This window comes from Onychomys torridus, chromosome 21 (assembly GCF_903995425.1).
Source record: "Onychomys torridus chromosome 21, mOncTor1.1, whole genome shotgun sequence".
NCBI classification, from domain to species: Eukaryota; Metazoa; Chordata; class Mammalia; order Rodentia; family Cricetidae; genus Onychomys; species Onychomys torridus.
In genome coordinates this window covers 6482971-6510765 of record NC_050463.1, presented here as the reverse complement: position 1 = coordinate 6510765, position 27795 = coordinate 6482971, and the positions used below count along the sequence as shown (strand labels likewise).

Sequence of the window (27795 nt, the reverse complement as noted above, 5' to 3'; positions counted from 1 at the left end):
AAGCATTTGCTGGTAATAAATCATGAAACTTATCTCTAAACAATTGCTCGGCCTAGGAAGCAGCTCAACAATAAATAACCTGCCTAGCAGGCACAAAGCCCTGGACCAATCCTAAGCATCATGAAAATGTAATTGAAATTAGTGTAAAGGGTTTGTTTTGTATATGTGTGCATATGCACACACACACACACACACACACACACACACACACACAAGCGCACACGCACGCACACACACGCACACATGCCCACATGTACCATGTAAGTGTGGTAGCTTTGAAGGCCAAAAGAGGACACCATATATCTTTGAGGTGGAGTTATAGGCAGTTGTGGACCACCTGATGTAGGTAGAGGGAATATAACTCAGGTCTTCTGTGAGACCAGACACATTCTTCACACTGACTCAACCCTCCAGCTCCCCTGCCTCTTGTTTTTCTTTAAAAACAATCCTCGAGTCTTGTCAGACAAATACCCTGTCTTCCCAACTAGCTGAATATTATTTTGGGCCAATGAGATGTGACTAGAGATGATACTTAGGAAGATTATTTTTTGGTGAGTGTAACAATTTACATCATTTTTTTAGACTTTTCATTTTCCATTTAGGATACAGTGCTTATAAAGTGCAATGTTCCATGTTCAGGCTCTGCTGGGAATGCCCTGTAATCTACTGTAGCAGCTTAAATTTAAAACTGCCACATAATTTGCTAAATTTGGGTCTTCCAAACATCTCCCTGTGGGACAAAGCCACACCTCTACTTGGACTGATTTAATCTGCTTCTTCACTGGTGGGCCCTGAAGAAGCACCACCAGATGGAGGAGCTCCCCGCCAGGGAAAGCATTCTTCCAGGCATGCCACCAGCACTCTGGTATAGCTTGGTATTGATGGGGTTGCAGACTTTCTCCAGTTCTTTCTGCCAATGTTCAAATTCTTCCTCCTCTGCGGTCTGATTCTTATCCACCCAACTGGTGATTTCATCGGTAGTCTAGAATCTTCTGTTTGTCTTCATTATTAAACTTGCCTTGAAGTTTCTTATCTTCAGATGTTGCTGTCTCCTGATAAATGCACAGGGCTTCAGTGAACTCTTGGGTGGTACCTTATCTCTTGGCTTGTCATCTCCAGCATTGGACTTCTTGATTTCCTGGGTCACGAACTCAGCATCTTCCTTGCTCAAGTGGCTCTTGGTGGTGCTCAAAATTTGTTCCCCTTCTCTGTGCTCTTATCTACAGCAGAAACTTTGAGGATGCCACTGGCATCAATGTCAAGATGACTTCAGTCTGAGGAATGCCACAGGGTGCTGGATGCATGCCATGAATTCAAGTTGTCCAAGTGGGTTGTTACCCTTGGTCATGGCGCTGTCACCTTCATACACCTGAATGAGCATACCTGGCTTGTCAGAGTAGATGGAGAAGGTCTGTATCTGCTTGGTAGGAACGGCAGTATTGTGCTTGATGAGGACAGTCAGGACTCCACCAGAAGTTTTAATACCAAGGGAAAGAGGGGTGACATTCAAGAGCAGCAAGCCCTGAACATTCTCAGACTTGTCTCCAGAGAGAATGGCAGCCTGGGCAGCTGCACCATAAGCAACAGCTTCATCGGGGCTAATGCTCTTATTCTGTTCTTTTCCACTGAAGAAGTCTTGCAGAAGCTTCTGAATCTTGGGGATTCTTGTAGAGCCACCCACCAGGACAGTATCATGGATCTGTGACTTAGCTAGTTTGGCATCTTGAAGAGCCTTTTCTACAGGATCCAGAGTGCCATAGAACAGGTCAGCGTTCAGTTCTTTAAATCTAGCACAGGTAATGGAGGTATAAAAGTCAATTCCCTCATAAAGAGAAACAATCTCAATGCCAGCCTGGGTGATGGAGGAGAGGGTACATTTAGCCTGTTCACAGGTAATATGAAGCGTGACAGCTCTCTTGTTCTCACTGAAGTCCTTCTTATGCATTTATTTAAACTCAGCAATGAAACTGTTGACTATTCAGTTATCAAAGTCTTTTTCACCCAAGTGGGTGTCTCCAGCTATTGATTTGACTTCAAAAGTTCCATCTTCAATAGTGAGGATCGACACATCAAAAGCACCACCTCCAAGGCAAAAATCAGCACGTTCCTTTCAGCTCCAACCTTCTTATCCAAGCCATAGTCTTCTTTAACTTTTCTTGATCCTTTGTGGATTTCACATCATACTTTCTGATCCTACTTATCCCCCCATCTCCTCATATCTACCCTCTGCCCTTGCAACCTCACCGCCAAATTGAAGTCAAACTTAAAGAAAGATCAAAACCCAAAGAAAACAAAGGAATGAAAAAAATCTAGTCATGGAAGCTGTAGTATGGCCTGTTGAGTAGCACAGTTCACCCTTTAGTCTATTCATCTTTACTTGCAAGTGTTCATTGCCATGAGTCATTGGTCTGGCTCAAGGCCTCTGGCTTCTGCTATAGCACCAATAGTGGGCTTCCACTGGGGCTCCTCTTAGATAACCTGTTGTTGTCCTGTGTTGTGGAGATTCTAAAGTTTTTACCTGTACATTCACCCCCTTCACATGTTCTAACAGTTCATAGAATCAGTGGGTGTTGGGATGGGCCAACTCGTTGCCCTGGTTCCAGGCCTGGGTGGTAGCTGTGTTGGTCAGCTGCTAGCTGTCTCTCACTATCACTTCCCAGGTGAGCTCTCCAGTACTGCCTAGACTAGCTTGCCCAATGCAGCCTGCAGCAAGGAGTGGGGCCAGTTCTCCTGCTCTTGGGTCCTCATATCTGGGTCCCTCACATTCCCATGACCAGGGCTAGCTCTACTTCTTTGCCCAGGCAAGGTGCAGGTCCTCTCTCCCAATTGCTGGAGGGGGAATAGGAGGAGGGCTCAGGGTCAGCTCTCCCCCTCTCACGCTCTCAGGGATGGCTCATTTGAGCCCCCAACAACAGCTCTAGTGTGCTGTCCAGGTGGGGTGCAGGGCCCACTCTTGGTGTGCTGCAGCTGGTGAGGGGCAGTGCTAGTTCTCTCACCCTCATGGCCCCAGGGCCATTTTTCTCACCCGCCACAGGTAGCAAGGTGATTTTAACCTTTTCTTGTCCTCTCTCCACTACCTACAATACAGATCTGATGGCAGGAGCTGTAGCAGTCATTTTGGGCCACAGAGAGGGAGTCTTATGTGAAGAAAGGAATAGTTTCTACTTTTAAAAACAATACCGCCACTGTGGGTTTTGCTATTTTGCTATTGGATTTATTTTGTTAAGATTGCTGAAGCAATTTCTAACCTATGTGGCTTCTTGGAAAATATCAAGAGTAAGAATGTTCAACAGCAATTACATATTCAGTAAGAATATGCACCCAACCCTAAAAGGGGCATCAAAGACACACACACACACATGCACACACTCACACACACTCACACACACACACACACACACGCACACATACACACACGCACGTGCACACACACATGCACACACACTCACACACACTCACACATACATACACACACGCACGTGCACACACACACTCACACACACTCACACACACACTCACACACACGTGCACACACGCGCACACACACTCTCACACACACACACTCACACACACCACCGAGGCTTGAGGAACATGGTGAACCAAGAAGTGGAAGGAAAGTAAGAGCAGGGAGGGAGGGAGGCAGTGAGATGTTATCTTCTGGACAAGTTGAGGCAATAGTACCCATGAACACATAGCAGCTGTGGGTGTCTACATAAGAACAAGCCAGACAAAATTCTAGGCAGAGATTGGAAAGGTGGTCTCCAGCCCCCCTCACTGAAAAGCTCTTGGCAGTGAGAGCTTCTGGGAGAATGAGAATCATTTTTTCTTAAGGGTGTGGCATCTGGTGGGTCCCATGCTCCAGTGAATGTCCTATACCCATGCATGTATGGTCACCAGTGGCTGAATTTAGTGGGTCATCAAAGAAAAACAGGACATGGAGTTAGAAGAGAGCTAAGTTGAGGGAGGTTAGGGGTTAGAGAAAAGTTGGGGTGATTATTATCATATTTAATAGTATGCATGAAACACTCAATAATAAAGAAAAACAATTATGTTATAAAACTTACATAGTCAAGATCCCTGGCTTGCCCTGCTAGGCACTGATGAATCTGCTCACTGTTGGGTATCAAGTCTTCCTTACACTTGAAGGGGATCCCTGGGAGGGAGAAAAAAATCAACCACAGCAAACAGTGAGGTGTGACTACAAGGAAAAGCTGATTCTGTGTCCTTTGGGCATAACATCCACTCAGCCATAACACACAGCAGTGACTAGGACTAGATTGCAGCTACACAGCAGGTTAGGAATCTCTGAGGGCATGGCACAGGTTTAAAGGGAGCAAGCCAGTATGCAGAGTACAATGCCCAATGCTGCAGTGACCATTCCGTGTCAACTATCATCTCAACAGGATCACCTGGGAGATAGGTCTCTGGGAGTGCCTGTGGCAGATCATCTTAATTAGGCTAACTGGCATGGAAAGACACATCATAATTGTGGGCAGGACCATTCTCTGGACAGGAGAGCCTGGACTGTACAGAATGAGAAAAATCAAGCAACCGCAGCATGCACAGCTCTCCGTGGATGTGATGTGACCAGGTGCTTCAGTTTCCCCACTATAATGGATTGTGCCTTGAACCAAGAGCAGAATAAACCCTTTCTCCCTTGGGATGGTTTTGTCAAGTTATTTTTTACAGTGACAAGAAATTAAGATATCATTGTTACAAAACTCTAAGGCAAAGGTAAGCAAGCTCTGGTGCATGCCTGAAGGCAGAATGTTTTTTTTCAAGAAGAAGACTATTACCAGGAAGAGATAGCAGCAGCCCAGCTGTCCATCAACAGGTAAGTGGGTAATTGTGGTAGATATATACAGTGGAATATTATTCAGCCATGTGAAATTTCTAAGAAAGTGAATGGAACTGGAAAAAGTAATCTTATGGTAACAGAGACTTAGAAAGACAAACACTACGTATTGTCACTCATGCACAGGTCCTGATTCCCACAGGTTAAATATGTTCAAGTGGGTGTAAGTGGGGGGGGACAGGAAGTTTGGAGGGGATTTAAAGAGTAGGTTGTAAAGAGTAACAAAGCACATGAGATCTGAGAGGAGATGGAAGGAGAGAAGAAGAAAATAGTGGAGAAGAGGGAAGGAGGGGAGGGGAGAGGAAGAGGAGGAAGAAGAGATGGGAAAGGGAGGAAGAGGAGGAGGGGAGAGAGGAAGGGTTTGCATCTAAATGATGCTCTTCTCACTATTTCCTTGGAACTAACATAGTGTTTATATTGTGTTAGGCACCATAAATAAAAATAATAATAACGGTGGGAAAGAAGAGGTATAATAAACACATATTTCTAGATGGTTCTTTGTGAGGAAGATAGAGAGAAAATGAAATAGGGAAGGGGCATGTGGGAGACAGAACGGCACTGTGATGCCCTCAACCCTGTGGTGGAAAAGATAAATTCGTGCTGCTATTGTGCTTTGTTGCAGCTGCTGAAGCCACATACATTCTGTTTATTTTAGTGAGGGTGGGTGGTGTACATGTGTGTGAACATTGTCATGGATGTATATATGCCCGTGCATGTGGAAGTCAAAGGTGGCACTGGGTCCTCAGTCACTCTCCACCATCATGAACTCTAATGCTCTGGAACCACACATAATCCAAAGAAACTCTTTCTTGTAAAAGTTGCCTTGGGGCTTGGTGGTGGTGGCACATGCCTTTAATCCCAGCATTCAGGAGGCAGAGGCAGGCGGATCTCTGTGAGTTCAAGGCCAGCCTGGTCTACAAAGCGAGTTCCAGGAAAGGCACAAAGCTACACAGAGAAGCCCTGTCTCGAAAAACCAAAACAAAAACAAAAACAAAAAGTTGCCTTGGTCATGATGTTTCATCATGGCAACAGGAAAGTGACCAATACACAGGACCACACCCTTAAAGAAAACTGGCCCTCCCTCGGCAGCTAGCAACTACCCTCAGTGAGGCTAGGCTCGTGAGCTCCGTTCATGCTCAGTACTGTAACTCAGCCAAAGACCTTTTAATATCTATTACTTAAAACATTTAACCTTTTGTTGTTCTTGAGAGAACAAAACTAAATGCTTTCACAAGACACGAAAGCACCAGAGAGATGGAACTCCACCCATGGTTTCAGTTTACATCTAAAGCTACTCTGTGTGAACCGCAGGACCTTTGCACATACCTGTGACAATGTGGCCTCAACTCTTTCAAGTTTATATTTCAAACTGCATGTGGTTCTGAACACCTACGATCCCAGGAGTTAGTAGATGGAGGGATGAGAAATGGGGTTCAAGCCCAGCAGTGAGCTTGAGGCTAAACTGAACTACAGGAGACTCTGTCTCAACAAAAGCTTAGTTGATCCAAATTCCACTCAGTAACTTGTTATTGAGTGTACCAATGAGTCCTCAGAGGAGTGAATAGGAAGGAAAATAATGCACGCATGAAATGAAAGTAAGCAGAGAACCCAGTTACTGGAAGAGAAAGAAGGTTTTACGAGCAAAGCCAAGACACAGCTCCCCTTGCCAATGCAACAAAACATTACTTTTGCAGCTAAAGTTGCCATGTGCCTGGGAGCCTTCTGGATCTGGTCGGAAGCTGGAAAGGCAAGTGCAGATGTAGGAGCCTGGAACATTGGTGCAGACAGAATTTCGTCCACATGGTGATGGATCTTGGGTGCATTCATCAGTATCTGCAATAAAATTCAAATTATATAAAGAAATTTAGAAAAACAGGGAGCAGTGTATACCCCAGGCCATCTGGGAAATCCTCTGCTCACCTTCACACGCCACTTCTGGGTCTGTGAAATTCACTTGCCCATTGCTCGGTGCAAAGCCACGGTGGCAAGTGCAGAAGTAGCTCCCAGGAGTGTTAGTACAGGAGGAGTTGGAAGGGCACACGGCATCACACTCATTGATATCTGCACAGTGGAGAATGAGTGTGGGGGACAATGACTCAGTGGGCAGAGAGCTTGCAATACAAGTATAAAGACCTCAGATTGACCCCCAGCAGCCGGTTCCCCTGGTTTCACTTCTGTTACCGAGATAAATACCCTGGCAGAAAGCAGTTTAGGGAAGAAAGGGTTTACTTTAGCTCACAAACGCCAGCTGGCAGCCATTATCGTGGGGAAGTCAAGGAATGAACTTGAAGCAGCCGGTCATATCCACGGTCAAAAGCAGAGAATGAATGTATGTCCCTGGCTTTTACTACATGCAATTCAGAACCCCTAGCCTGGGGAATGCTGCCAGCCACAGTGGGCTGGGTCTTTCCACATTAGTTAATAAGTAATCAAGACAGTCCCCCATAGACAATCCTTCATTGAGGCTCTCAGCCCAGAATATTCTAGCTTGTGCCAAGTTGACAATTAAAGTTGATTATCTCACATATAATAGTAGGGAGCACAGGCGGGGTGGATGGACCCTGAAAAATGGCACCTGGCATTCACCTCTGGCCTACTTATGTATATATGCATATACTACATGGACACACATCTGCACAAACACACACACACAGAGTTGCATACACCAAAAAAAAAAAGAAATAAGAAAACGGAAAAGAAAACAAAACTGAGTTGGCCAATAAGCATTAGCTTAACTAACCTTCTTACCAAAGCTATTTTCCTCAGACATTTGTCACACTGGCAGAAATGGTCTTATCTGCCCACATTTCCTTTTGGTCTTGATAAGGATCCTGAATGGCTTCATGGGAACCAACAAAGCCAAATTTATTTAACTCTAAGGTCTCTTTAACTTTTTCCACTTTTATTGTGTTTCTTATAACAATACCATCATCAAAGATCATGAGAAATAGAATATTTTAAGTCAATATAAAAAAAAAAAAACATTTCCCTCATGGAGACTGGAGAATGAACACTAGGCTCCATTGTATGGTAGATATATCAAAGATGGCTGCTCTCTACCCTTCCACTTCCTGAACACACACACGGCTCCCCATCCTAGTGTTTTTTGCCAGTTACTTTAACAAAGTACCCTGGAAAAACAAAATTTATGGGAGAAAGCATTATTAGGTCTATCATTTCATCACTGCAGAAAAATCAAGGCAGGAACTTAAAACAACTGGTCATGTCCACAGTCAAGAGCAAAGAGAGCCAAAGGCATGAATGCTCGGCGTTCAGCTCACTTTCTCCACTCTCAAGTAATCCAGGACATAGAGAATGGCATCATCCATGACAGGAGGACCACCTCACATCAGTTCACATAGTCATGACAACCCTCCACAGACATGCATGTTCTAATTAGCATTAACCACCAACTTGACACGGCTTAGAAACACCTAAAAGGAAATCTTCATTAATTATATTCATCAGATTGGTCTGTAGACATGTCTGTGAGGAATTGCCTTCATTGTCTTCATTGATGGAACCAAGTCCACTGTGAGTGGCTCCATTCCCCGGACAGGGGGTCTTCAATTGTATAAGAAAGCTAAGCATGAGCCTGTGAGCAATCTTTAAAGTGACTTAGCAAGTAGTATTCTTCCATGGTTCCTGTAAGTTCCTGCCCTGACTTTCCTCAGTGATAAATTGTGACCTGGAAGTCTAAGCCAAATAAACCCTTTCCTCCCAAAGTTGCTTTTGGTCATGGTGTTTGTCACAACAACAGAATGAAACTAGAACACGTACCCACAGATCAGCCTGACCTAGACGATTCCTCATTGAAACTCTCTTCCAAGACAGTTCTAGATTGTCAAGCTGACAAAACTAATCAAATGACATAGAGTTTTTCCCCTGGGGATTCTAGTTTGGTTTTTGACAGTAACCAACAAGATGAGGTGTTAGTGGTGTTCTGAGATCCACAAGCCCAGACTCTCAAATACCCGGCATAATCTGCATTCCTCCTCTTGGAAACACACCTTTTTTGAAGACAGAAGCTATGCTATGAGGAAGCCCAAGTATCACAGTGGAAACTGGATGTCTCAGTAGAGTGCCCAGCCAGAGACTACCTATTAAGACCTACCTGCCACTGTAGGCACAGGCCCTAAGGACACTAAATGAAACAGAAAAACTAGCCCACTGTTAGCAAGAACAGATGGTCATTGCTATAAGCCACTATGCTCGAGATTCATTTAAGACCCATTGACAAGTCCTCCACATGGCTGAGGAGATTACCTATACAGTTCCTCTCTACTGGATGAGCAGGAATCTGGGAAAGTGCCAAGGAGAATCCAGATGGGCAGGAGCAGTTGTAGAACCCCAGGGTGTTGACGCAAATCAAGGTGGGGCCACAAAGAGTGGAGTTCCTGGAGCACTCATCCACATCTAAATAAAAAGTGAAAGTCAGAGGAAATAATGACATTTGAACCAGGAAATTGTTAGCATGTAAACCTCTGGCTGGGACTAAATGCACTTTGCATTATGATATGGCCACAAGCCAGTGGAGGCCAGGGGTTGGAATGTGATGGCTTGGATATGAATGACCCCATAGGCTCTGGCATCTGGACATTTGGTCCCCAGTTGATGGTGCTGTTTGGAGAGGTTCAGGAGCTAAAGTCTTGCTGGAGGAAGTGTGTCACTTGGGGGGGGGCGGCTTTGAGAGTATATAACTTCACCCTATTTCCAATTTGCTCTCTCTGCTTGATGCTTGCGGGTGAGATGTGATCTCTCAGCTTCCTGTTTCTGCTGCCATGCACCCCATCCCTGAACATGCCTCCCACCCCTGGACATGCCTCTCACCCTTTGCCATACCTTCCCACCATGATGAACTCATGCATCTGGACACATAAGCCCAAATTAACTCTCTCTTCCTTAAGATGTCTTTGGTTGGGGTGTTTTTTTCCAGGAACAGAAAAGTAACTAATACATTGTGGGATTGTGAGGACCTGAAGCCATGTACAGCTAGATGTAGCGGTACATGTTTAAACCCAACACTCCTGCAGTGAGGTCAAAGGCAGAGACAGAATCCTCAGAAGCCCATGGGCCAGGCAGCCCTGGTGCATTTTGCAGTGAACAGCCAAGAGACCCTGTCTCCAGCAAGGTGGGAGGCAAGGACTGACACCAGAAGTTATCCTGTAACTTACACACACACACACACACACACACACACACACACACACACAAGCCAGGGCATGCACATATTCATGCTCATGCACATGGGTGTGTGTCGCATCCAGCACTGGCAGGTCCTGGAAATCTGGCTGAGGCAGTGAAGGAATGAAAAAAGAATAGACACATGTACAGAAAAGTCGAGGTCAGGTGGGCTGTCTTCCCTCTGATGAAATCCAGAACCTCACTGAGGTTATTACATACAGCGCAGGGGAAGGAGTTAACTGATCTTGGTAGAGGTAATGCAGTGCAGCAGCAGAAACAAGAGAGACCCTGTCTCTATAAGGTGGAAGTCAAGAGCTGACTCCCAAAAACTGTTCTCTGACCTCCACATAAGCACTGTGATGTACACATGCCCATACTCAGGAAGGAAGGAAAGAAGGGGGGAGGGAGGGGGGAGGGGGAAGAGGAGGGAGGAGAAAGAGGAGGAGAAGAAGAATAAAGAAATCACCTACCTTCACAGGATTCTTCCAGGCCCTGGAACGTTGACCGTCCACCACTAAATTCAAATCCTGAGTCACATGTACAGTGATAACTTCCAAGAGTGTTGTGGAATGTTGCATGTTCTGGGCAAGCATTGTGTTCAGAACATTCATCCTTATCTGATGAGTTGGGGATAAAATGCAGGAGAATTTAAGAGGGGGGTTAAGAAGTGAATGTGCTGTATGCTAACTGGTAGCAGACAAAATGCAGACTCTCCAATACATGTGTTCTCTCTTTCTTCCTGGTCACTGAGAGGTGTGTTTCTCAGCCTCCCTTGAAGCTACACATACACATAAAAATAAATCCTAGCAAATAGAATGTAAGCAGAAATGTTGCACAGTTTAAAAACATAATTATCAACATTCACAAAAATAGCCATAATCCTTTGTGCCTCCTATAACCACATTTTGGGGTGTGGATAACATGCCATGTGGTTTCTCCACTACTCCCATGAGGAAAATGACGCTTTATTCCCCACCTTCTTGAATCCATCTTGTCCTATTACTTGTATTGGCCAATATGCACAAGTGATGAGTGTCAGTTCCAAACTTTGGGCCACAAGAAGCCTGATTGCCTCTGTTCTTTCTCTGGGACTGACTGGCATTTCCACATGAATGAGGCCCAGGTTAATGTAAAGAATGGGAGTGTGCATGGAAAATGGACAGAAGGAATGTTAGAGCCAGAGGATGGGGAGGGGTGCTGTGAGATACTGCATCTTCTGCACGTGACAGAACTGTTGTGTACATGAACTCACAACAGTTGTGGCTACTCCTGAGGCCCCACCCCTCCCTGAGCAGCTATGGTTACTGGAGATGGTAGGAAGGGAGATTTCCTTAGTGGTACAGACACTGTTAAGTTTTCCTTGGTCACATCAAACACATTCAAGCACAACAGGGCCACATCAAAGGCATGAAAGTAGGGGAGAGATCTGTTGGAAAGAAGAAGGGAGTGGCAGAAGGATTTGTGAATGGTTAAATTTAAAAAGAACAGGAGTGTAGATGAGTGACCCAGCCCGGCAGCTGCAAAGCCTTGGGTTCTGTCCTCAGCACAAACAAAACCATATGAGAAATGACAAGGACCAGGTGCCACAAACCTTCACAAGCAAGGCCATTCCAAGTGAAACCAGGTTGGCAGATGCAGCTGTAGTTTCCCACAGAGTTAGAACAGTTGGAATAATTAGGGCAGATCCCAGCCGTCAGACACTCATCAACATCTGCCGGGCAGAGGAAGAGAGTGAGTGAAAAGAATCCTGTGCTGACCACTGAAGACCCACCACAGAGAGCCTGAAGAATGTTACCTGTGCAGAGAAAATGACCTGGGCTTCCCAAGATCCAGCTCTCCCCCGTGGGAGGGGAGAAGCCACTAAGACAGCTGCAGCGGGCTCGCCCTGGGATGTTGGTGCAGATGGAGTTAGGACCGCAAGGTGAGTCGCTCTGAAGACATTCGTTAACATCTGAGCAAACAAAAGGGCTGCAGTGACAAACTGCTCTCACCCTACAGGTAACGGTTGGACCTCCATCTATGTGTTCATCATCTGGTGACTTTGGTGAGGTCTAGGGTCTCTCTATTTAAACCTGAGCAGTCTTAAACTTGGGTTCCCAGTTCATAAAAGTGGGTTGCTAAGTCAAACACCCCACCTTGTCCTCTTGAGATACTCAGTCTTGAAGCACAGCCACCTGTGAACTTTTGCAGGGGAAAAGTACATGGGGGGAAGGAGAGAGGGGCGTGGGAAGATAAGCATCCCTGTGTGCAGACAGATGGGTGGACAGGTAAGTAGAAACAGAAGGAAGAAGAAAGGGAGAGAGAGTGAAGCAAGGAGGGAGTTGAGTGTAGACAGCTTTCCTATGTATGGCCAGACGGATGAACTGAGGGGCATAATGGATGGGCATACAGATAGAGAGATGGATGGGTGGATGCAGCACCAATCTTAAAAGGTCTTATTAATAAAAACAAACCTGGAACCAGGTATTGAGGTGAATGCTGGGAGATCAGAGAGCCAGAACAAGCCACACCTAACCTCACCTTGCCAATTCCTCAGCTGATCTTATTTCCTGAAAGTCTCTGAGTCCTCATCCGAATGGATCTCAGCTGAACTGCTGCTAAAAGCCTAAAAGCTTAACAAGACTCTAGTTCCTGGTCCTCACACCTTATATACCTTTCTGCTTCCTGCCATCGCTTCCTGGGGTTAAAGACCTGTGTCACTATGCCTGGAGGTTTCTAGTGTAGCTTTGAACTCACAGAGATCCAGATGGATCTCTGCCTCCTGAATGCTAGGATTAAAGGTGTGTGCTATCACTGCCTGACCTCTATGTTTAATATAGTGGCTATTCTGTTCTCTGACCCCCAGATAAGTTTATTGGGGTGCATTATATCAACCACAGGTGGATGGATAGGCAAAGGTATGAATGGGTGTATAGATGAAAATGGGAAAGGAGGGAGGATGTGAGGGAGAGAAAAGGGAAAGTTTTTACATATGTGTTTGTACCAATGGATAGATACAAAGGAAAGGTGCTGGGAAAGGAGGAATTGGGGTCATGTGGTAGCAATCAGGAGTAACTACACCCAGCCAGCATGAGCCTGGCTACCAAACACTGGAAGGCTTTGATGGAATGTGAATGCTTGGGGAGTGATTTCTTCTGAACTGAAGCACTCCCTCCCAGGGACGAGGGGGTTCCCATGACTCAGGAAGTCAAGACACCTTCCACATCAAATTCACAAGGCCCCTCCCCATGGTTATATGGGCAATAAACAACTGAGCTGCCTGAGCATGGTGTGGGGTGGGGATAATTTCTTTGGCCTGTGGCCAGCACCCTACATGAGGTAAGAGCAGGTGCTCATTCACGCCTCCCCAGAAAGTCACACGACATAAACTCACCTTGACACTGCACTCCTGGGCCCTTGAAGTTGTGTTGTCCATTGCTGGACAGGAAGCCTCGTTTACAGGTGCAGAAATAACTGTCCTTGGTGTCAGTGCAGGTAGCATAAGCTGGGCACATGGTAGTGTCTTCACATTCATTTACACCTAGGTAGCATGGAAAGAAGAGCGTGGATGTGTATAAAGCACTACAGTAGGGCTTCCAACAAGTCACATAAAGGAACAAAGGAGCCACGTCCTAGAGTCTACTGCCTGTCAGGGTGATCTTCTCCAGAGAGTGGTCTTGTGGATGTGAGAGATGAAGGTAAATGGATGGAGTAACTGGTCTTTATAAGAACGGCCTGGAGACCAGCACGTTTGTCCCTGGGTTGAGTCCTCCAGAGTAGGTGTCTCAAAAAGCAGAAGAGATGTCCAAACCAGCACAAGAGTGAATGACAATGGAAGCCGGGAATGGGAAGAAGCCAGGTGACGCCATTCCTCCAAAGACCATGACTGCTAGGCTACTCACACCATCAAGGCTGACATGAGTCAAAGGCCAAGTGAAGATCTTGAAACTGTGCTAACAGAATGATCCACGACCTCAAAGGTAGTGCCAGCGAGCAGAGGAACGAAACGAGGAGACTGACCCTGAATGGAAAGAGGAGAAACCCAACATAGAAGATAAAGGTGACTCAGGAGATGGGAGTCTGAAACATAGTCCAGTGAACAAAGCTGGAGTTCCTGGGGAAGGGGGCTGTAAACAAAATAAACAGACACATTGAGAGAAAAGCAACTGAAAGCCATGACTCAAATTTTTGAACCATAGTGGGAACCATGAACAGACACCACCAAGCAGAAAAGAAATGTCAGGATGGAGGATGAAATTAGAGAACTCTGTCTGCAACTGCCATCAAGGAAAGGTGTTGCCACTGCCCAAAGACGGCACCCCAACTTTAAGGGCCAAGAGTGGAATGTCAAGGTGAGTTTCTGTAGTGTGACTTCCTGAGGAGAAAGAAATAAACCTCTACTCTGACCCCAGATAGGGCACTGGCCACAGGCCAAAGAAACTATCCCCAAACCACACTCAGGCAGCTCAACTGAGGATCACTCATATAACCGTATGAATCCGATGTGGAAGGTGTTTTGATTTCCTGAGTCTGTGGTAGATGCTCACATCACTTATTCTCGGGACTTTGGCTAGTGGTGAGTGTCTGCAAGACCCATGAGCCCCTGACCAAGTCTGAGACCACAAACCTACAAATATAAATGAAAATCGATAGTGTGACCATTTATCAAAACAACACCAGTTGATTCCCCCTTAGGTCTCTCAGTCTTTTGACTCAGTTCACAGTATCAGGCATGGAATCCCTGCCATGGAGCAGGCCTCACAGCCAATCAGAAAGTGATTTGTTTCACCCATAGGCACCATGCCAAGAAATTGGGGCATGAGGAGAGAGGCTTTGCAAAGGATGTAAAGAATGAAAAAATTAAACTTTATACCATGTCAGATGGTGAGCAAAGATCATACTAAAAATGAAGAGAACTAGAGAGGAGAGAATTGAAAGGTGGGAGCAGGCATAATTTTTTTAGAAGGACTCCCATACAGGGCTTCCTTCCGAGTGTGACATTTATCAAAATCCTCAAAGGAATGAACAAAAGACTTATGGGGTTTGGGTCAACAAGAGGGCCCAGTGGGTAAAGGTGCTTGGGCCAGTCCTGATGACTTAAGTTCAATCCCCAAGATCCACATGATAGAAGGAGAGAATAGACTCTCTTCACACTGTCTTCTGCACTGTGTACATGCAAATAAAGATGATAGATAGATAGACAGACAGACAGATATAGATAGATAGATAGATAGATAGATAGATAGATAGATAGATAGATAGATAGATAATACAGTAATAATATTTCTTTTAAAGATGAGTTATGGAGACATATAAGTAAATATAATAAATGTAAAGGCGCTGCAGCAAATCCATTCCTGATCCTACAGATAGCAAGGAGGTCAGTAATTTGAGGCGAGAATTAGTGAGGAAAAGAGGAAGAGCAGAGGAGACCCACAGTCCAATCACGCAGGGCCTCCTAGGTTGTTGTATGATTCTGATGTTTTCATGTATAAATGAGTGTGGTGACTCATCTTCGTCAGTTTGGCTGAATTCAGAGTCACCTGGGAGACACATCTCTGCATGAGTCTGTGATACACTTCCAGGAAGAGACACCTCCTGAAGTGGGTTGGCACCTCATCAGCTGGGGACAGAGACCGAGCCAAGACACAGGGTCATGAGTGCCATCACCCACCTCATTCTGCTTCCTTACCACAGATGTGTGAACAGCTGCCACCCCACCTTTCCCTGCATTAACAGACTGTCTGTCTTCAAGCCAGGAGCCCAATCAATTCTTCCTCCCTCAGGCTGCTTCTTGCTGTGTGTAAGGGCACAGCAGAGAGAAGCAGTTAATGAGATGAGCAATGGGAGCCGTGGCAGGGATTCGGGTAGAGGAAGCATGATGATGATTTTAACAACCCTTCCAGCAACTGCTGGGACCATTAGCTTTGGAGACTCAGAAGCAGGATGGTCAGGGGTGGAGCAATTGCCCTGTGCCTGTGAGTGGAATGTTCAGTATAATCCAGACAGGAACAGGAAGAGCCTGGGATTCTGGGTATGCTTCGAACGGGATGCTGATATGGGTGGTGGATGGAATGGACGCAGACATTGGCATGAGCCGGCTCTTGTGCCAGAACCGTGCTGTGTGTCTAACTGCAGCTCTGTGGGATAGCGTGGAATCAGGAAGGGGACACCGCCAGTGCTGTCCCCTAGTCTGAATTGCCCTTGGCTCTCCAGGCGTGTCGTACAGATTTTAAGGTTTTTGTTCTATTTCTGTTGGTGTGTTCATGGGGATTGCATTGGCTGGGTGTGTTGCATTTAGTGGGACGGTCACTCTGTTCACTCTTCCTACCGTGAACACAAAAGGCCCGTCCAGGAGCGGGTCACGCTTCCCACTATGGAATGACAGCCTCGGTTTCCTGCTTTGGTGTTTTATAACTGTCAGGGTAGACTCTGTTCCCTTGTTGGTTAGATTTATCCCCAGGTGTGGTCTGTGTGTATATGCGTGTGTGTGTCTGTCTGTCTGTCTATGTATGTGTGCATGTGTCTGTGTGTGTGTGTCTGTTTGTGTGACTATGTGTGTCTGTGTGTATATGTGTATGCCTGTGTCTATATGTTTGTGCACATGTGTGTATGTGTGTGTTTGCATTCCTGTTGTATGTATCTATGTGTGTGTGCATGTGTATGTGTCCATATTTGTTTGTGTGTGTATGTATGTGTGCATCTGTTTATGTGTTTTTGTGTGCATGTATGTGTGTGCATATGTGTATCTATATATGTATGTCTGTGTATCTGTGTGCATATGTGTGTCTGTGTGTGTGCATGTGTATGTGTGGGCATATGTGTATGTGTCTGTGCACATGGGCATGTCCTGTTTGACTTGGTTTGGTTTGGAGCTATTGTGAGTGGATTTTGTTCCTTGATTTCTTTCTCAGTATCTACATCATTTGTATAGGAATACTGTTTATATTTTCAGTTGGGAAGAGAGATATCTGTGGAAGTAGGGGGTGGGGCACAAGACAAGGCATTTGGGGTGAATATACATGTAAGAAAATGCCATAGCAAAACCTATTACTACATATGACTCTATGTGCTAACAAAAGAAAGCATTGACAAGCAGTGATGGTACAGACATCAAATGGGAAGGTGGAAACCCTGGGAAGTGTCCTATGCCCCAAAGACAGATTACCACAGCCCTATGTCCCGAAGACAGATTACCACTGCCCCACATTTCTCCCTTGCGTTCCTGTCACACTGACTCAGAGCCTCTTCTTGGGCCTGCAGTCTACCCAGTGTTTCCCACCACACACAGGGCCTCAGATCTCTCTCCAGCTTCCTCTTTCTCTGCAGTGGCCACATTGCACACTTCTGGGACCTTCTATCTTTTTTTTTTCTTTTGGGACCCTCTATCCTAAATCTCTCAAACTTCAAGTCCTTCCAAAAACCAGGATAAGAACCTTGTCCTAGGAGGCTGGTCATCTGACAACCCCTCCAGCTCACAGCCTGCCTTGACCTAAAAGCCAAAGTCTCCGCAGCCCTGGGCCCTCTGCACGTGCCGTCCTCCTAAGCTATGATACTATGCTACCCTGCTGTTACGCTAGCCTCCTGTCTCTACCGTTTCATCTGGGCAGCTTCAATACTCCCATCTCAAGAAGCAGGTGATACCTTTTTTAAGGACATAAATAATTCTCCAAGGAAAATAAATGTGAGGAGGGTATGATGGCTCACTCCTGTCATTCCAGGACCTGTGAGGTGGAGACAGGAGCGTTCAAAACATACATTTAAAACAATGACTGCATAGTGAGCTCCCGGCCTGATTGGACTACCAGAGACCTTCACTGTATGCAGTGGGTCATTTTTTTAAAAGAGAGAGCAGCTGAAGTTAGGAGGGTGGGTTAAGGAGAAGTGGGTGGAAATGATGTTTCATTGTTTGGACATGAGAAAGTCTCACAGAACTAAATCATAAATAAATAAATGTCTCATTAGGTGAATGTGCTTCCCCCAAACCTTATTACCCAAATTCCATCCCAGGACCCACGTGGTGGAGGCAGAGAATCCACCCTCCTGGGCTGCCTTCTGACCTTTGCACATGTGCTACATGTGTGCATGTGCAGACACAAGTCAATAAAAATCTAATAAAATGTTAAGTTTTGATAAGCTGAAAGTGTACCACAGTAGAAGCAATAGCTACTTGGTCAAATTCAAGTTTTGGAAGGCAGACACGGTTCAAATCGGGGATGTGAAAGACTGTAATATTTCAACTCTTCCATGAGCCTTTGTTTTCTGGTCCCTATACTTCCTATTAGGACCCACAGCCAATAGAGCACGTGGATCTTTATTGTTAAGAGATGAACTAACACTGGTTGCGAAAGTGTGTGCCTACAATCCAAGCCACTTGGAATCTGAGACAAGAGTTCACAAGTTCAAGGCCCATCTGGACTATACAGTGAGACACAAACACACATAAACACACACACACACACACACACACACACACACACCACACATACACACACTTACATACACACATACTCACACACAGAGACACACATACATAAACACACACATACACACTCACACCACACACACACACACCACACACACACATACACTCACACATACCACACAAACACATATATACCTACACACACATACACATTCACATACACCACACACACACACACACACACACACACACCACACACATATAAACACACACACATACACACATGGCAATTTTAAAAACCTTGACTCTCCTCTCCCCACTGCCCTCCCACCCCCACAATGGTCCCACACATGTGCACATGCAGGCATGTTCTCTCCCATCCTCAGTTCCTAGCTCCATGTCCTCAGATGTGAATACAGATCCTGGAGTAACTGCAGAAACCAGGAAGGTAAAATGGGCCACAGGGGCAGGCACCCTATAGAGGGAAACATTGGAATACAGGTGTTTTCACTGGGAAGACTGGGTAGAGTGGAGGGATAAGTAGCACTAAGGATTCTTGGAAAAGCCATAAAGAATAATTATTTTATATTTACCTAAAATTATATATAATACATATAAGTATGTGAGTATGTATATATAATATATACATATAAAATAAAGTTGTACCACCTGAGCAGACAATGCTTCCCAGTGGTAAGATGTCCCTAAAGGTGCATCAGTGGCACTCCTCTCTCAGAAGTAACCAACGGCTATCTAATTGGACATAAGGCCAAGAAGGGAAAGCATGTCTGGGAACCCAGCCAACTACCTGGGGCTGGTGAAGTCAAGGATCTCAAAGGAGAGCCCATTACCGCCACTTTACAAAACCTGCATAACTTCCAACTGCAGTCTAAAAATGCATGCATATTCCCACAGATCTCACCCCATCAAGAAGTGTCTCTCTGAAGCAGAGGAAGACCATCACAGAAGACCACAGCACAGCAGGTCAAGGTGCAGACATAGCTAACTGATCGTGGGAGGGGGAGCCCAGCCCCTGAGGATACGTCTACATCACAACTCCTGCACCTAAGGCTCACCAAAGAAGACAGCATGGGTGGTTTGCAAGAGCCAGGGGATAAGGAAGTCTGATGAGAGATCCTGTCTCCAAAAGTGACAGAGACCCTTCACCCGTGACACCTCAGCAATACAGCTGCCAAAGCATGACTGAACAGGGAGGACACCGATAGACAAGCTAACAGGGGATGGAGGACCTCACAGGCTCCCACCCCTAAAGATGTAGACAACCAAGGAATGTGGAGAGAAGGAGGATCATCTTCCCGAGGAAAAGCTCCCAAGTGATTACCCCATGCCAAGTGGTCCGTCCTGAAATCATATTCAAACAAGTAGAACTAACTGGACTGAGCAGGTTGCATGCATGTGTGTATATATGGGTATGTGTGGATGTGGGATGGTCTCTGTGTGTATGTATGTATGTATATATGTATGTTGTGTTGGTATTTTAGGGTATATTTGTGTCTATGTATATGTATGTGTGAGTGTGTGTGTGTATGGAGGCGTGTGTATGTGTATTGCATATATATATGTTATTTGGGGGGCTGTTTGTGTGTATGTGTGTGTAAAGGTGTATTGTGTTGGTATGTTGAGGGAGGATGTGAGTGTGTGTGTGTGTGTGTGTGTGTGTATGTATGTGTGTATGTGTGTGTGTGTGTGTGTGTGTGTGTGTGTGTGTATGGGGGATATGTGTCTGTGTGTGTATGTGTGTATGTGTTGCATAGATATATATGTATGGTATGTTGGGGGTTGTATTGTGTGTGTGTGTGTGTGTGCCAATAACACAAGAGCAATTAAAGGAAAGGCCAGAAATGTGAAGATTGGCAGGGAGACATTGGAGGGAGGAAAGAGAGGGGCAAAATTATGTCATTATATTTTAATTTTTTAATTTTTTTCACATAAATGTAAAAGGAAAAATAGAGAGAAGATGAAGTTGGAAGGAAAAGTAGTGGCGAAAACAGAGGAGGAGCTGGAAGAAAGGTAATTCGTGTATTAATATTAAATAAAACATTAAAATTCAAATGACTTCTGAAAGAGAGCACAACTGGGAGGCAAAGGTGGGGGTGGTTCTGGGGGGAGGCAGAGGGCAGATGGGAGGTGAATCGACGAAAACACCCAGTGTCCTTGTATGAGACTCTCAGATAAGTAATACAGACACCACATTTCAGGTACGTTTCAGATCCCTGCCTTTGTTAACTGCTTTACTTGGTGCTGTAACAAAGTGACAAAATGCCTCTTCGGGGAAGAAACGCGGCGAGAGGACCAAGCGGTCCCCTGCACCTGCAGTCCAGAAATAGAGCGATAATGATGCTCCACTCACTTTGGGGCTAGCCAACCACAGAGGGAGATCCCTATTGATATAAACCAAAATAAACCTCTTTTCTTTATGAATTGACTCCGATATTTATTCTTGTCAAAGCTGGATTCCACAGACCCAAAACAAGTTCACACCCAATGACTAGATTTGATTATGGCACTCCAGAATTACAAAACAGGAAAAGACATGCTAATGTCCTTATTACTATCTCAAAAACAAGGATTAGAAGACTAGGAAAGAGAATTTGAATTAATGCCTCAGAATATGGGGGGCCTTATACCAGAAGACAGGCTTCACAGCACCCCTGTGACATACGCTCATCAATTTCTAAAGCCCACACTTGAGGCTAGTGAAGAGAGGTTATGTATCTTGCCTGAGATTACACAACTATTTCAGAACACAAAGGAAATGTCCTGAAGTGGGAACCAGGGGATGTCCATGCCATGGCTCTGCCTGTAACTCAGTCCCACAAAGTGTGAGGCTCGGCTTCTGGGACATGAGAGCACTCCAAAACACATCCCATTCAGACCAGTCATTTGTTCCCTTTGGCTAACTTACCCTGAAGACTTTGTCCCTGTGTGGGGAGTGTGGTCATCCCACATCTGTGTACACCACTGCAGCCTGTGAAGAGAGGGAAGAAAAGGCATGAACTGCTGACAAGTGGTTTGTGCTCAACCAGCAATGTTAACGGTAGCCTGACCCCGTGAAAGTCAGCTTGGCAAAGCTGGACGGAACCCCGGGAGGGAACTGTGCCGTTTTGCACAGTCTTCACAGAGTGCTTCCTGATTTCTGTGCTCTGTGTTTCTCAATGGCTTTCTCTTTAAGAGGTGCAGTGTCACAGAGGCTGGAAGGAGCCCCTGAAACTGGAGTTACAGGAGCTTGTGAACTGCCATGTAGGGGCTGGGAAACAAACCCATATTTTAATGCCTCCTCAAGAACCAACTTAAAATATTGTTACATTCACTTATTTAAGACGGGCGGTGGTGGCGCACGCCTGTAATCCCAGCACTCGGGAGGCAGAGGCAGGTGGATCTCTGTGAGTTCGAGGCCAGCCTGGTCTACAGAGCGAGATCCAGGAAAGGTGCAAAGCTATACAGAGAAACCCTGTCTCAAAAAAAAATTACTTATTTAATTATATTTTAATTTATTCTTTGAGGATTTCATACCTATATGCAATAATTTTGAGCATATGCACCCCCATACTACTTTACAGCTCCTCTCAGACCTCTCCTTGCTCTCTGTGACCACTCTCTACTTAAAAAGTAATCCACTGAGTCGAATAAGTGCTTTCTAGTTGCATGTAGGCATAGGGCCATCCACTAGAGCACAGGCAGCGTCCCAGGGCATATCCTTGAAGCAAGTGGACTTCTCCCGGCAGCCATCAACTCTCAGTAGATCCTTAGCTGGGGATGGAGCCAGACTAGGATGCTGACTGACTTGACCCTGTGCAGGTCTTGGGCAGGTGGCTGTAAATCCTTAAGTGCAATCCTGCTCAGGAGACACGGCTTCACTCCAGCCCTCCCCAACACCCAACTCTGGCTCAGGAACTATTCCAGAAGATGGGCACAGAACCAACTTCTGTTTCTCATAGGATCAAACTGATCACTGTGGGATTGAAATTTCATGGGAGAGCCGGGTGGTTAATTTTAAGATTATGTATTTTCTTAGTTAAGGTTACTCTTTCTGTGATGAAACACCATGACCAAAAGGGAAGTTGAGGAGGGAAAGAGTCCTTTGGTTTACACTTCCATGTCACTGTTCATCAATGAAGCAAGTCAGGAACTCACACAGGGCAGGAACGTAGAGGCAGGAGCTGTCATGGAGGGTGTTGCTCACTGGCTTTCTCCCCATGGCCTGCTCAGCCTGCTTTTTAGTAAAACCCAGGACCACTAGCCCAGGATGGTACCACCCACAGTGGACTGGATGCTCCTGCATCAATCACTAGTTAGGAAAGTACCCTACAGGCTAGCCTGCAGCTCAGTCTTACAGAGGTATTTTCTCAATTGAAGAGAGGAGAAGCAGAAGAGGAGGATGAGGATGAGAAGGAGTGAGGAGGAGCGGGGGAGAAGAAGGAGAACAAGGAGAAGAAGGAGAGAGAAAGAGGATAGGAGGAGGGCTGTGCCTGTAACTCTGGGTCGAGGGGAATCCAACACCTCTAGCCCCCATGGGCACCTGCACTGATGTGCACATACACACAGACACACATTTAGTTTAGGTGTGTGTGTGTGTGTGTGTGTGTGTGTGTGTGTGAGTGTGTGTGTGTGTTCCCTGGCTAGTCTTATGTCAACTCAACTCAATCTAGAGTCATCTGAGAAGAGGGAGCCTCAGCTGCTCTTTTGTATATAAGACACATGTTCAGTACTAGATACAAACATGCAGGCTACCGTTTGCTGCACCTCAATGTGACATTTGACCTATGAAACCGCGTGTTTAACCACTTGGTCACCAGATAGTGGACCAAGTTTAGAGATGGGAAGTTTAGAGATGAAGCCTCGGAAAGTGGCTGGAGATCCGTGTTCCAGTCCCACTTCCTAACTCTCTGCTTCATAGTCTATCAAGAAGAAAGCAGTTCAGCCCCACAATCCAACCACGAACTCTGCCAAGCCTTCCCCAACATGGCAGACCACACCATCACAGACTGTGAGACAAAATCCTCCTTTAAGTTGTCTCACAGTCTGTGTAGTCACCATCACCATCACTGATATGTGTGTAATCACCGCCATCATCACCACCTGCCAAATCACCATCATTACCATCACTATCTGTGTAGTTATTGGTGGTGAGATTATTAAGGCCACTCCACGTAGTTAAAAGGGAGGTTTATTTTGTGGGGTAACTTACAAATGAAGGGATAGGTTGCAGGGTCTGGCAAAGGTATGGCACAGTCCGGCGGTGTTCTCTGGAGAACTCTGCTCAGTCCACCTCCTTCGTCCAGCGCCCCCGAACCAAGAGTGCGCGCCCCTTCTCTCGATCCTTGGTCTTCCGCTTCCTCCTCCGCCCCGCCTTGTGGGCGTGACCATTACCAAAGCCTCAATGGGGGTTGGAACTTCCAGGCCAATGCTGGGATGGCTACTCACTCCAATCACTATCTGTGTAGTCATCACCACCACCATCACCACCACCATCACCACCATCACCACCACCATCACCACCACCACCATCACCACCACCATCACCACCACCACCACCACCATCACCACCACCATCACCACCACCACCACCATCACCATCACCATCACCACCATCACCACCACCATCACCATCACTATCACTATCACCACCATCACCATCATCACCACCACCATCACCACCACCATCACCACCACCACCACCATCACCACCACCATCACCATCACCACCACCACCACCACCATCACCACCACCATCATCACCACCACCAACATCACCACCATCACCACCACCATCACCACCACCACCACCACCACCACCATCACCACCACCACCACCACCATCACCACCACCATCATCACCACCACCAACCAACATCACCCCATCACCACCACCATCACCACCACCACCCACCACCATCACCACCACCACATACACCAACCTATCACCATCACGCCATCACCACCACCACCACCATCACCACCACCATCATCAACCACCAATCACACATCCACCATCACCACCACCATCATCACCACCACCAACATCACCACCACCATCATCACCACCATCACCATCACCACCACCACCACCACCACCATCACCACCACCACCATCACCACCATCACCACCACCATCACCACCACCACCACCACCACACCACCTCACACCACCACCATCACCACCACCATCACCACCACCACCACCATCACACCACCACCACCATCACCACCACCACCACCATCACCATACCACCACCACCACCACCACCATCACCCACCATCACCACCACCATCACCACCACCACCACCATCACCACCATCACCATCACCACCACCACCACCACCACCATCACCACCACCATCACCACCACCACCACCATCACCACCACCATCACCACCACCACCACCATCACCACCACCATCACCACCACCACCACCATCACCACCACCACCACCATCACCACCACCACCACCACCACCATCACCACCACCATCACCACCACCACCACCATCACCACCACCACCACCATCACCACCATCACCATCACCACCACCATCATCACCACCACCATCACCACCACCACCACCATCACCACCACCACTATCACCACCACCACCACCATCACCACCACCACCACCATCACCACCACCACCCACCACCACCATCACCACCACCATCACCACCACCACCACCATCACCACCATCACCACCACCACCACCATCACCACCATCACCATCACCACCACCATCATCACCACCACCATCACCACCACCACCACCATCACCACCACCACCATCACCACCACCATCACCACCACTACCATCATCACCATCACCACCACCACCTGTGTGGTCACCATCATTACCATCACCTATGTAATCATCATCATCACCACCACCTGTGTGGTCACCATCATCACCACCTGTGTGGTCACCATCATCACCATCTGTGCGGTTACTGTGATCATCTCTATGCCTCATCACTGTCATTATCAATGCCATGAGAGTAATCATTGTCATAGTCTTTTTTTCTTAGCTAGAGCCTCTTGTAGCCAAGGCTGGTCTCAAACTCACTATGTAGCTGAAGATTTACCTTCAACCTTCCATCCTCCTCCCTCTACCCTCCCTGGATGGGCGGTCTGGTCTAGCCTAATGTCTCTCTAACAGCTCTTTATATTTATTATCTGTCTGAGATTGAAAGTGTGTACCAACACAGCTTATGCAGTGCTAAGGAAGAAGCCTGCAGCTTTATGAATGCTATGAAAATAGATATATAGAAAGATAGATAGATGATCGAGATAAGTAGGTGAGAGATAGATAATTGATAGATGGTAGACGGATTAGATAGATATGGGTGGATAGATGATGATGATGATGATAGATAGATAGATAGATAGATAGATAGATAGATGATAGATGATAGATCCATACATATACACACATGTATACATAAATAGACAGATAATAAATAGAGAGAGCTGTTAGAGAGACATTCGATTAGACAGATGCCCATCCAGACAGTGGGTAGAACATTGACCATGCAAGCACAGGAGCTGATTTCAGATCTTCAGAAAGCATGTAAATTTAGCCCTCATGCATGTCTATAATAGCAGCATGCCTACAGCAAGATTTGAGGCCAAAACTACACAATCCCCAGAAGCCCTAGAGCCTTCTAGACTGGTGTACAGGGGAGACTCTTTCTTGGCAGGTAAAAGGTATGACCTCTAGAGTCATGTGTGGGCACACACATGTGCACATACACATACACACAATTCTTAATATGTTGGCTGGTTTTTAATTATGTCTTCACCAATAACACTTTATGCACTGAGAAAAGTTATTTCAACTCTCCATGACTCAGTTTCTCTCATCTCTAAAACAGGAAATTTGTATCTCCCATCTTGAAATTTAAACCAACCAAAAAAAATTTTGCAAACATGCAAGAAAACCAGGGAAGTGGAAGATCACACCCTGAGACACCCTGGTGCCTGAAACAAAAGCAGCAGGAGCCAGTAAGGGAAGCTGCAGACCCCCACACCACCTCTGGTCCGGTCCCAGCAGAGGACGTGTCTTCCCTGACTCCCCACTGCATAACCCCAGCCACAGCCAATTTCTCAAAGAATTCACACTCACCTGGAATTATTTTACCCATCTTGAACAAGACCAGGGCTGGACTGATTTTACATTCTAGTTCCGCCCCTCATTAGCTAAGTCTTGTCCAAAGTATTTCTTTTTGTATTTGTGAGTATGCATGTGCGTTGTGTGTGTGCATTGCATGTGGGGTGTGTGTGTGTGTGTGTGTGTGTGTGTGTGTGTGTGTGTGTGTACAGGCACATAGGAACCAGAAGATGACCTCAAACATCTTTTCTCAGGTGCCATCCACCTTAATTGTTTAGAGACAGGTTCTCTCACTGGCCTGGATTCCACCAAGTAGGCTAGGCTGGCTAACCATCAAGAACCAGGTCTCTATTTCCCCAGTAGTGGTGGTGCATGCCTTTAATCAGGAGGCAAAGGCAGGTGGATCTCTGTGAGTTTGAGGCCAGCCTGGTCTACAGAGAGAGTTCCAGGTCAGCCAAGGCTACACAGAGAAACTGTCTCGAAAAAACAACTCAGATCTTCAGCTGCACAGCAGGTACTTTACACACTAAGCTATTGCCCAAGCCCAGCAAGTCACCTCCTTGACACCCCTGTTTCTGCTCTGCAAGATGAGGCTGATAAGGGCTTTGTGAAGACGAAGTGCTGTGCAATGGTAACGGAATGGTTGCCATCGCTGTGTGGGTTTCTGTTGGCCTTGCACCATCCTGGGGGACCTGGACGCACACACAGGAACCCCGTGTCTTTCCTCAGTGCTGCCTTCTGACTAGAACTGAGACAGCTCACAAACACACACATACCAAATGAACAGCCCCGGCAAGATCCACCCTGGTGGATGGGCCTCCCTGAGTCGAGGAATCTTGTCAAAGGTCTCCCAAGGTAGGGCGTTGCTGTGTGCAACAGACCTGGGACAGCAGTCTGTAGGCCGGACCCCTCCAAGGCTGAGCCTTCTCCCAGACATCCATTTCCAGCCGACACCTCACCAATCCCTGCCTTGCCCCATTCAACTTGACACTCACCCCAGAAGAGGAGCAGCCAGAAGCCCCACATCCTACTGTGGCAGTCATTCAGTGAAGAGAGCCTTCCCTTTCAAAGCTTGCTTTGTGGGGAAGGGAAGGGGTGGAGCCAGGGTTGCTCAACCAGCTCGAGGAGCCCCAGCAGCTTTCTGCTGAGTTGCCACCATCAGAGGTGGACATCCTGGCAATCCCCTCATTTCTCCCTTAAGTCTGGGGGGTGCGTACATTTCTCCCTCTCCTC

At 46.5% G+C, this 27795-nt stretch overlaps 1 protein-coding gene and 1 pseudogene across 1 annotated transcript in view; both read right to left on the bottom strand.

Annotated features, from left to right (window-relative positions):
- Positions 1–27588, bottom strand: part of Adgre1 (adhesion G protein-coupled receptor E1) — a 50960-nt gene extending 23372 nt beyond the window's left edge. Inside the window, exons 1-10 of the mRNA XM_036170485.1 lie at positions 27558–27588; positions 21370–21432; positions 13413–13559; positions 11835–11990; positions 11631–11750; positions 10510–10656; positions 9122–9271; positions 6776–6916; positions 6542–6688; positions 4065–4153 (exon numbers count right to left, since the gene is read on the bottom strand). Coding sequence (XP_036026378.1) covers positions 4065–4153; positions 6542–6688; positions 6776–6916; positions 9122–9271; positions 10510–10656; positions 11631–11750; positions 11835–11990; positions 13413–13559; positions 21370–21432; positions 27558–27588 — 1191 coding nt within the window. The remainder of the gene's footprint in view (positions 1–4064; positions 4154–6541; positions 6689–6775; positions 6917–9121; positions 9272–10509; positions 10657–11630; positions 11751–11834; positions 11991–13412; positions 13560–21369; positions 21433–27557) is intronic.
- Positions 779–2748, bottom strand: LOC118571582 (annotated as a pseudogene).
- Positions 27589–27795: the final 207 nt, after the last annotated feature.